The sequence below is a fragment of the Hemibagrus wyckioides genome, linkage group LG15 (genome assembly GCF_019097595.1).
Source record: "Hemibagrus wyckioides isolate EC202008001 linkage group LG15, SWU_Hwy_1.0, whole genome shotgun sequence".
Lineage (NCBI taxonomy): Eukaryota > Metazoa > Chordata > Actinopteri > Siluriformes > Bagridae > Hemibagrus > Hemibagrus wyckioides.
Window position 1 is genome coordinate 7,316,390 of NC_080724.1, and position 12,157 is coordinate 7,328,546.

Consider the following 12,157-nt stretch of genomic DNA (forward strand, 5'->3'; position numbering starts at 1 on the left):
TCCAGATCTTATTGACAGAAGCTTTTGCACAAATATCGCACTAAAGAAGTGTAATGAACGAACAAGAAGCGTTTGAAATAACAAGTGTTTGCGAAAGTACAACGTTGTAGCAAAAAGAACCATCAAAAAAAAACAAAAAAAAAAAACAACAACAATGTCTTTTTCCTATAAACAGCAAATATTATACTATAGTATTTTATTAGTGTCTTTAACACAACATTTTAATTTCATTACATTTTTAGCGTTTTTTTTTTTTTTTTTGCTAACACCGGACAGAAATGATGCTGTTAGCATAGCATGCTGCTTTTCTCACACGTTTATATATATATATATATATATATATATATATATATATATATATATATATATATATATATATATATATATATATATATATATAGTATATATTTTTAACATTTGATGAACGTGTCCAGATTTTTTTTGTATCATTCTACACTGAAGGAAAAAAGTAAACAACAAAAAAAAAATGTAAAAACAAGAAGAAGAAGAAGAAAAAAAAACTCTAGAAGAGAAGTATGACTTATTTTTTTTCCTGGCCTCTGTCTCTTTAATAAGCTCACACGTTATCTAGTATAACAAATGTCTAGCTGCCATCATCAAGTCCAGCCGAGGCGGGAGGGAGGAGTTTTTTTATAATGTTCAGTTTGTTCTCGGGATCGATGTTCGCGGGCATCGCCTCACCGTGTCTGAGCCAAGTGCGATATTCTCTTACACACGGACGCTTTCTTTCTGTCCTCGTCACTCGTTTCGCTCACTAACCGAATCCGGCGTTTTGACAGGCGCTCGTCCTTTGGCTTTTGAGAGGGGGAGAAAGAGAAACGGAAAGAAAAAAAAAAAGAAGAAGAAAGGGGGGGAGAAAAAAAAAAAAAGAAAGAAAGCGGTCCGCCATAGATCCGAGAAGGCGAAAGAGACACCCCGTCCTGACACCTGATTTGACAAGACAGCGTCTCTGATACTGGGATTCTACGAGAGGAGAGGAGACGAGAGCAAGAGGAGTGCGTTTAAAGCCTTTAGAAAATAAGAGTGGCTCTTCTGTTTGTTTGTCTGTTTGTTTGTGTTCTTCTTCTTTTACGGACTATTTGAGAAAACCCTGAAGTCGGCACCTATACGAATTCGAACTACGAGTTGAGAAAAATGCCGAGGAGGAAGCAGCAGGCGCCGAGGCGGGCTGCGGGTAAGAGCAGACTGACACCTATCATTCTTCTCCTTCTTCTTCTTCTTCTTCAAACCTTAACGGCTTTCCTTTTCACACCACAGCGCTCTTTTGTCTTTTATCTTCATTTTAAAGTATATCTATAGCCCGTACAAAGAAGTGAAAGTGTTCCTTAAAAGTATTTAAAGCGATTTAAGTCGTATGTTTGTATTTTGTTCAGCGAATGGATGAAAGGCTCACGCGCCGCGGCGTCTCTCATTCTCTATAGGTTTTAGGCGACTTGTTGTTTTTGATGGGATTCCTGGGTGCGAAATCTTAAGGGTCAGCAAAATGTTTGCTTGTTTGGGAAAACATCCTTCCTACAAGGCGTGCGATTTAAAACAAAGTTTCAAGTTCAGAAGTTAAAGGGAGAGAGTTGGGGTTTTTTTTTCTTTCTTTTTAGATGGATGTGCAGCTTGGCTCCAAATATCAGCTGAACTTCCGATGAACCCTTAATATCTCCAAGAGAAACGGACACACACACACACACACACCGTTAACGCACACGGTTTCAGACAGAGACAGATTTCTTTACTGATAAGCAATACTCACGTTATGTTATCTCGTATGTAATTATTTTGTCTTAATATGTTAGTATAATGTAATCCATGCTCATTTCTTAGCTACATTATTTTATTGCATTCATTCATTCATTCATTCATTCATTCATTCATTTTTATTAGCCGCTTTATAGATTTCATTTTCCTGTTTTCCTTTTCCATCCAGGCACGTGATTGGGTTGCGTGTCACGTGACCTCCACTGCTTAATTAATCCCCACTAAACGCTTAAATGAATATTTACCTGATTTGTACTATAGCAGAAGTTTTACACTTGAGTACTGGGTATCTTTCTTAACCTGTGTGTGTGTGTGTGTGTGTGTGTGTGTGTGTGGCTCTGTACAACTTCTCAGACATATTCCATAAAGTGCAGGCTGTTTAAGGGATCATTAAAGGGCTTAAAGGTCCGCTGTATCTTCCTTTCAAAGCTACAGATATAGGAGGCTGAAGTCTAGTCTGATTTGTAGCTGTGTCCTGTTTTGTTTCAGGTTTGCCTTTATCTTCACGTAATGTGTCAGTCAACAGTTATGAAGAGAAAGAAAATGTAACCACCCCCCCACCCCCCCACACACACAGAAATATGCAAACAAAGCTGATGTATATCCTAACTTCTCTTTCTGCATGCGTATAAAAATATTTTGCAAGGTAAGCATGCGAATGCAAAATATTCTAGCTCGTGAAGTGAGAAGCGTTTGCTTTGCTGTATCGCTCAAACGTCGTCGTTTAGGACAGCCGGCTGTTCATTAAAAGCAAAAAAAAAAAAATTATGTACACGTTCATATCTTGCATTTTAGATCCATTCTAAATCAAAAAGTTCTTTTAAGGATGAAACCATCGAGCCATTAATTTTTTAAAAAGGAAGGCAAGTACGTCAACACCCATTCATGTCGACCTCAAATACCCGCTTGTGTTTATAACAGTTTGGGGAATTTTTAATGTGTTTATAATGGCAGTGAACACAGCTGGTACACGGTGATCTGAGAGTTGCCAGCAATCTTCAATCCACCTCGTGACGTTGAGACTCTCTAACCGTCCTTCATTTCCTCCCACCACTCACTCACTCTCTCTCTCTCTCTCTCGCTCTCTCTGTCTCACAACACACACATCCACATACACACACACACATCCCTCCCTCCCCCTAAAAGCCCCTTTCCTCAAACAAAGGCGCAGCAATTATTGGGTGAACTTTTTACGAAGATTCCTAAGCGATCCTTTTACGCGCTGCGGGCCTACTCGCCCCGTAATCTGGTAAATGTGTCAGCCCTATGGAGAAATAAGCCTTCCAGAAGAGTTTCTTCATTGTTGAGGTAATTGTCTCCTCTCTGACAGGCACATTCATCAGTGGCTTAATGGTCAATCAAAAGTTGGCAGGCAGAGTGTTTTCATTCTTTCCTATCCACTACATTAGGAATACTTAATCAAAACGTCTCCCGGTAATGACCGTGAAGAGTTCATGACTGACTGATCCGTTGTCTGTGCCGATAGAAAATTAACAGCTCGGCGCAGGAGAGATGTGGGCCCGCAGATAAACAAATTGTGCATTAATATTTCATCTTCAAGACCTGGGATGTGCTATCAGCGGCGAATATTCCGGGCCCGTGTTGTCATTTCTCTCCGCCCGGCTCTCCCCCTCTCTCCCCTTTCTTTTATTCTTGAAGGCTTTTTGCAGCTGTAACTCATTTTGCTTGATGACTTTACTGGGGTTATAGAGAGTGACGACAAATTGATTACCTGGCAGAGCAAGAATGGAGCAGGGAGAGATGCAGGCTGACACTCATGTTATAATAATATGCTTAATGATGTGTGGAGGGGCGAACAAGGGGAGAAAGAGAGAGAGGTATTAAAATAAGACCAGAGAAGATGCAAGCAATGAGCTTTTTTTTTTCTTTTTCTCATTTTCAATTCTTTTGTGCAGGCCATAAAGATATAGCAGTACTCGGTGGGTGAAACGGCTGTTATTGTGTTATGTGTGCTATCTGCAGCTTATCATTCCACATTGTAAAAATACAGTCACTCGAGTAAAGAGCCCTTGCTGCTGAACTACACAATTAATATTTGTGGCGTGACTTTGAGAGAGTCAGCGTTCGCGTGAAGGTCGGATATATTTACCTCGGTCTATATATCCACTGTATCTGTGCTCAGAGTTAAGGAATAATTATATGACTCTTAGGGTGTAAACTTTGCTTCAGAAATGAACAGTAACCTGGGTGGAGTGCTTTCCTCCTTTTCTCGCATTTGGTAGACTGGGTACAAATTAGGGAACCGAACATTGCTGACGATGATAATCTCATCGAACAGGTTTCATTTCAACGTAGCAGGTTATTACATTAACGCGCCGGCGCCTGTGCATTGTTTTCCAACCTCCACTTATCGCTTTTACAATAGCTCCTAGTTCGAACCGTTAGCCCAATTTGCTGTTAACAAGATAAATTGGAGAACAGACAAAGGCATTAAGTGTTGCTGTGCCAGTAAGTGAGTGACAGCGGCTTCTGGGAATTGGCTAACTGTGAGTCCTCCTAAGTGGTCTGTTCTGGAAACATCTGAGGATCAAGGCAGATGTTGTTTGTCTAGTCTAGGTAGAAAAGGCAGTCCAGCGCAGTCATTTGCCTAAGAGCCATTTAAGCTCAAAGGGGGGAAAAAAGGCGTTCAATACTCAGGCATGGACACATCTGCCTTATTTACCTGGCTTAGTTTAACTCCTTTTGTTTTGATATAGATTTAGATTGAATTTCTGTTCTTAGAATACGTGCAATGCTTGCATCTGATTTTGTTCCAATCCACAGTTATCATTATGGTGCAAGCCTTGATCAGTTACAGCCATGTGCTGCACAAGGCATCCCACTAATTCCTGTTTTGTTTGTTTATGTCACTATAGTAGTTCAACCACAGGGGCTGCCATCCGGTTCTGTGGCTATGATGTCATGGTATTTCCTTTGGTCTGCTGGGTTTGGAGAGTTTGACGTGCTACGTGCGGCTGAAATAGCAGACGCAAGATGGTGCTGCATGTAGGTGAGAGAAAAAGAACAGCGGTGTGCCCTGGAGGCGCCGTTCTCTCCACTCCACTCTTTCGTGATTGGTCCCGAGGCGGGCATAGTGCTGCCTCGCACCCGTGCCACCTCTCCTTCCCTCAGAGACCTGCGCCAGTTTCCAGGCAAATGACATGATTTGATACGCCGGCGGGGGCAATTGGGCCAGCTAATGTTTCCGCACGATCATCCCTGAAAAAAAAAATAGAAAAGGCTATTTCTTGGGGTTTTTTTTTCGTTCCTCATTAAGTGCGACAATGGCGAGGTGATGGGGAAGACTTTATTGCGGCCGGACTAAAACTCATTACTCCCACCAGACATCCCGAGTATAAAAGAAATTACAAAACGACGTTTTGTCCCCGTCTCCTCAGATAGCCGGCTTGGGAGATTGAGGTCGGAGGATCAGCAGTCAGGAAGAGAAGTCGATTCCTCGAGCGAGAATGGGGCGAGGGTGAAAGGGGCCTAACAATGACACAAAACACTTTTGTGCTCCCGTTATTTGATTACTAGCAGGAATCCTGGGCGTTTCCGTGCTGCAATGACAACGCTCAGAACGATCTGCAGTGAACACACCTGAGCCAGAGAAAAGCGTTCGGGGCTCTTAACAGCTGTTCAAGGAACTCCTTTTACCTCCAAACACCTCCCATCCTCAGTGAGAAAATAGAGAGGAACAAAGATTTGGTGTGAAACCAGAGACATTCGATATTGAGCTAGGCTAATAGTCTGCCCACCTCAGGAGGCCATATGGCTCCGGAGTTGTTCAAAACAATCAGTGTAGGGTCATGTTTCCACCTCCAGATGGATCTCAGATGGAGTGGCTGTATCAGGACAAGTGCCGGGGGCGAGGATCAAATTTCCGACTTCTGTCATATTTACCTCGGTTCCCTGTGATAGGATCCTGTTCATACAAACACAAAGCTTTATTCGGTCTAAAATGTGTCACGGTCGCGAGGGGACAAGAGGAACATGTTGTACCCATTACCTAATACCCAAGACGATTTTCTTCCATAACATAATCTGAATGTCATTTGAACAACGAAACCAAAAAAAACCCCCGTAGCTTTTCCTGCATTAATACACGAACCCTGATGTCCCTGATGATCCTCACACTACATTGTGCTTTGTTTTTTGTTTGATGCGCACAACTGTAGACAAAGCATTGTCTGTGTCTTGTTCATCCAAATCGTTAAATTTTGGCACCCCACCCGTCCCCACATCCACCAATCACCTCTCACCTCCACATCTTCCTGGTCTGTCACAATTCCCGACTTACCCTCGACGACTGGCCGCACGGCACTGAGAAATAGCGTTGCTCGAAAAGATAGAAACTTCATTAATCTGAAAATGATCCGCAGTGTACCTGGTTTGCTTCCAATCAAGTGCTTAATGAGTCTCAATTAAGATTTATTATGCAAATTAACCCTCGCCTGCTACTATCTACGGGTGCAGGAGCTATGACAATATTTTGCTAATGGTGCAATCTGTAACAATTAGACAGGAAAACTTTCACAAGACTACACACTGATGAAGAAGACGGAGGTACACAGGTAAAACCGGTATATTTATCATGTTATTCGGTATCCTGTTCTTTAATTATGCTGAGCGCACGATGTCTGCTGTAATTAATTGATTATTCGATTGAGGATGCATAATGGATTTCTGTGTGATTTATTTTTATTTTTCAAAGAAAAAAAAAATAATCTACCCAAGTAGAACTTAGAATTGATTTGATACGATGTTCTATTTACGATGTGAGAGCATTTGTCATATTTTTAGTTTTTAACTACCACTAAGTTTCAGCCTTGACTTAGAGGAGAAGACATTTAATTAAAGCATCTGAAAATCACGCCGGAGAAAAAAAAAAAAAGGAATAAGACACGATCTGGAGTGCTCCAGCTAAATCTTTGCCCAGCGAGCGTTCTGACCACCTCGCCGGCTGGCCGCCGTCCAGACAGCTCCAACCCCCCCAGTGCTTTTTGCGTCTTCATTTAACACGGCCGCTGATGGCTTCTCGACAGCTTTATTGCCAACATGTTTCATGACGAGTTGTGCCACGCAATTACACGAGAACTAATTTGACGAATCAACCTCACTATCCGTACGAGCTCACCGCCTTTTTCACGCCGTCCGCTCGCTTCCGCCGGAGGTCACCGAGAGCTCGGATCAGACGGGCCACTGCGCGATCGGTTATAATGACCGGATGACCTTTTACGGAGCTTGGAAGTATTTAGCGTTTGATGTAATGTATGTGTGTACTGTATATGTTTAGCAGTAGATTTAAACCATTTTGTGAACAACCCTAAGATTAGATATAAACTCGCTTTTTTTTCTTTTTTTTTTTATAATAGATGATATTTTTCTCCGCAATAAGCTCGGCATGTCTTCTCTGGTATAAATCTCTATGAAATGTCAGCATACTTGAGCCCTGATATACCTGAAAATGTCAGTGTAGCTCACGTGTATAAATCAAAAGAAGCGCCTTTTCTCTACGTGACTAGCACGTTCCCTTATTTTCGAGGACCGTTCCAAAATAAATCATAGTATTTTTTTTTTTTTTCCTCCTGATTCACAGTTCGTTGTAATAACCATATTCTCATACACAACGTTTCAGAGCGAGTAAGTTTTAAATCCGAGCGCGCTTGCCCTAATAAAACGTCTTGTTTATGCATGTCCTTGCTGGGCGGCGAGCCCTGGGCTGCGTGCACCGGCCGCGCCATTCTTCTGCAAATAACAGCTTAATTGAAACTCATTAAAAAGCAGTGACAGCTCAGGTGTCCTTGTAGGATATAGAATAATTCAGTTGTACTTACAACTTGATTAAGGGAACTCGATGAACATATTAATGGTTTGATGTCTCGCACTGTAACAGCCTTAAAGCGTTTAATGGCATGCAGAACTCACGGAAAGAGCAGACGTCACCATACATGACACGTCACATCGAAAAGGTCATGGTTGGATTATAAAGCAGTTTATCGACAAGCAGCTCCATTCAGATTGCCTTTGTTTCAATTGAAAAGTTGCACCAATTTCAGACAACAAACTCTGATATCATACAACACAGCAGCATTCTTTTGTTTAGCCTTATATGCATACAACACACCCTAATTCTGTATTTTCCAGTTTTTTGTGACAGTTGTGGCCAAACATGGTTGATTTTGAAAAAAATAGGATTTCTTTTGTTGTGTGTGAAACTATTAGCAAAATTGCAAGAACATGAATTGAAGAGAGCTTTGGCTGAATAAGCGTTGTGATGACATCACATAACACATCTTAGCTACAACAAAATCTTAAACACCTAACCAGTGTACAAAACCTAACGAATGTTATAGTGTGATTAAGTGTTAGGACGATCGGAAAAAACGACTGGCTGGAAAATTCACAACATCGTCTGCTTCATCCCTCTGCCTGAATAACGTAACATGACCATTTCCACACCACCACATGATAACTGGCTACTTATCAACAATAGACAGCTTAACAATATGACATAAAGGTAGTAATGGAAGTGGCAGAAAGTTTACCCCCCCACACACACACCAGGAATGTGGAATTCCCAGCGAGTCGGACAAGCTGTTCAGAACATTTGAGCTTTATGCAGCAGATGAAGAGGTTCGCACAAATCAAGACCATCCACATGTACGTCGAACATCACATACCCCACGTAGCCATCAAAGAGCTAGCCAGCAAACATCGGCAGGGCTTCAGCGCCGACTCAGTGGGGTCTCTACTCTCTAAGGACTCTGTGAAAGATGCGCTGGTGCGTGCAGCTACTTTAGATTTGTTCCAGAAATCTCCAGAGGACAGCGAGTTGCAGATGGGATGATCCAGGTATATAGGAGAATAAACAGTTCAGTATGTACGTTCATTGCACGCAATTCCAGGAAATGGAACAGATAGATATGACTCCTGATTTACTGAGGAGAGACAAAACTGTGCAAAATACACACTGAAGTTCAGCTTACATTCATGATCCTGAACACTGCTGCTTAATCGCATCATGCAGTGAGGGAAGCGGAGGTCCGTATGTAGAATGATGGGGAGGATCAGGGCTAATTCAGTGCGAAGCACAAAGAGCTGCTGCTGCATGAACACCGAGAAACGTCTCTTTGGACTTTTCATGGATTTGATCCGTTTCTGGACGTGTAAGATACTCAGCATGAATTCATCAGACTTTTAGGAAAGCCATTCCTGTTTTTGTTGTTTCAGTTCCTTGCATGTGATTGGTCAGAACGAATCAGCTGAAAGCATGTATGCTGTATATCATCTAACCAGTTACTGACACATATTCCCCTGTCATTATACTAGCATTCAGTGACATTGTAATAACTTGCAGTGCACGGAATACCGGCATCATGAGGGCGATACGGCTTTTATACAGTTTAACAAGAAATTAATCTCAAATACATTAAATTTCAAATAAAAATAATTAGCTCATTTTCCTATCTATCTAGCTCCCATTCCGTTGAAGGTGAAATATAGAAGCTTTCTTTCTTCCTTGTCTTCCTCATCTACTAAGCTTTCACTTCCATTCCTTTTATTTGTTTCGTGCTTTTAACAATGGATGTGATAAAAAGCAAAGCAGCTTTTCATATAAGTATAAAAATTCAGAAAACAAATAATAAAAATGTAAATTCATCCCTAATGAGCAAGCCAGAGGTGAGGAAAAACTCCCTGAGACGATATTAGGAAGAAACCTTGAGAGGAACCTTTGAGCAGACTCAAAAGGGAACACATCCTTTCATATTTTAAGTCAGAGGTTACACTGATGAAAAAATGCAGCATTTGCTAAGGCAGCTTATAATGTCACTAACTCTTTCACTGAGACTATTTCTAGAACTGAAATTTTACTCAGTGCGGTTGGGTCGAATACGAGCACTCTTGAATACGAGCTGCTCGTCCAATCAAATTGGTAGAAGTAACCGTTGTGTGAAGAGCTCTGTAATCATTAATACTGTGAAAATGTCTGCGAAGGAGATCTTGATTTGCTTTGTAACGGTCAGAGATAAAGCTGGAAACTGGACGTTTTTCAGTCAGCGAAAAGGTTTCTCTGTAACAAACTAGATATTGTCTTACTGATTTCAAAAGAAAGAAGTGACTGTTTATTACCCATCATAACACAAGTGATAACAGGAACGAGTTCCTTGGACATTCCACAGAACAATAAATGAACAGGAAGTGGCGTCGATGTGTCAATATTGAATTTAACTCAAGTGAAGCGCTTCATTACGGGAATCTCAGCGCAGCATCGCACCACCCCAGCGTGAACTCTAGCATCAGGCTTTATTCCTCTTGCACTGCAGCGCTTTCCAATTCAAACAGTGTTTAATATTAAATGTCATAGTTTTCCTGTTCGCACTTTGTCAGAGATTTGACTTTCCTGAAGTGCTAACCAGTTTCCCATTTAGCCAAGACTTCTCAGCATTTGAAGCGATCCTGTTTAAGTGTAATCGAATAATATTTTGCTCTCTTTAAACACTTCAGTATTTTCAATCCTATAAAGCTTGATCTTGAAGAATTGATCGTGACCATTTTGGCCATTATACTGCCTCAGTATCAAGAAGTGAGTAATTCACAACATTAAAGCGCATTTGGTCATCTATCTCGCTGTCACTTGTATACAATAGACTGAATAGTATTTTGACGAATAGGCTGAACTGATATTTTTATCTGGCTAATGGGAATTTTGCCCCAAATTGATGGCCCTTATAATGAGTATATGACTAATATTGTAATTTAGAATGTGGGCAAACGAGAAATTATGAAATTATGCAGAGTTACACTGAGCTGATAAAATGAGCTCACTAAAGATCTAAAATAATGTCATTCCTCCAATTAATTGGGTTTTCGGGAAACATTCTCCAGCTTAGCAAAAGATTCAGTCATTTAGCAATCGGTTAGAAGATTGGAAATTAGTCCAACAGATTTTCTAACAGCCAACTGAAACTGAACATGTTTCACACGATACACGGCTTGAACGGCATTCTAGTTTAAAAATTCAGCCGTCGAAACCCTTCAGATATCCCTGCCATTAGAGATGCTGGTTAAGATGTTACAGCCATGCTAAACAAAAAAAAAGAAAAAGAAAAAGAAAGAAGGAGAGAGAGAGAAAAAAACGAGAAAACAGACGCTCCTGTTATTTATACAGTCAGTACACAACGTAGATACACAACATTGGCAGCCTTCCAAAATATAATTATCCCCATTTTGCTTAATATCAGCTTTAAAAAGTCGCTCTGTGAAACTTAACATGGCACGAAATCAAGAAGTGCTTGCCGAACCAAATCAAAATCCCCCACACATCTGGCCTCATCCCTCAATCTCATCATTCCTCTGACATTTCAACGAGCACGTCTCTCTTCCCCACCACCACCATTTTGTAAATTTGAAAGGGGGAATTTCCTCAAAGGAGGGATTTATGGCTCCGAGCTGGCTTCACATGATTGATAGCGCACAGTGGAGCCTTTGTACAGGATGATGCATGCCTCGATGTGGGCCAACTGTATCTGTCTGAAACAAAACACGATGCCAGGCCTTTCAGTGCGCTCTCGCTGTTTGACTCAGCCAGAGGAGGGTTCCTGTAACCTCTGTGTGGGTGGACTCTCTGGATATGAAAGGGTAAAAGTGTTGAGAAACTCACATTAACGTCTAGAAGATCTAGCTAAGAAGTAGGTCGGGATTTCAACTCGGGCTCGGCTCAGAGCGCTTCTCAGGCTACAATTCAATTCGTCTCATATCTAAAGCGTTTCGTAGTCACGTAGAAGCGTGTCATCGTTGGCACCCAGCGAGGGGACAAGAGATGACCAATCATGACAAGTCTCGCTTCAACTCCTAAATAATTACGTCAGTGTCTTACTCAGATTCCCAGGCATCAGTCTGTGGTGACAAAACAGTTTTTCCCCCTCAATTCCACACATGCACACATTCTGGATTACAGTATTCTATTTTTGGATACTCATATTCATGTTTATTCGCTCATTACACTGGAAAACAACATGTAAAAAAAACATGTAATCTGTAGAAGATTGTCCAGTGTGAAATTGCAAAATAGTTTATTTCAGAATTTCAGCGCTGTGTATTTGTGTGTTGTCTACCGGGGAAAAAAAAAATGCTGGTGATTTAAAGCTGAGTTCAGGAAACACAGACTAATCACCTGCATCCCATTTGCTTTTCTACTTTTGATCATGTATTTATGTTTAAACTTTTCCAGTCATTGCATTTAACCCTACATGGATTCAACAAGCAAGCAAGCAAACAAACAAATTTTTAATAGCTGCAAAATGTAGCCTAGTAACAATAATAATAATAATAATAATAATTAGGTTTATTATTTTTGTTTTTATAGCACTTACAAGGAAAATAC

At 41.0% G+C, this 12,157-nt stretch overlaps 1 protein-coding gene across 1 annotated transcript in view; it reads left to right on the forward strand.

Annotated features, from left to right (window-relative positions):
- Positions 1–645: 645 nt before the first annotated feature.
- Positions 646–12,157, forward strand: part of LOC131366190 (teashirt homolog 2) — a 48,141-nt gene continuing 36,629 nt past the window's right edge. Inside the window, exon 1 of the mRNA XM_058410429.1 lies at positions 646–1,195. Within this exon, the coding sequence (XP_058266412.1) occupies positions 1,156–1,195 (40 nt within the window). The 5' untranslated portion in view covers positions 646–1,155. The remainder of the gene's footprint in view (positions 1,196–12,157) is intronic.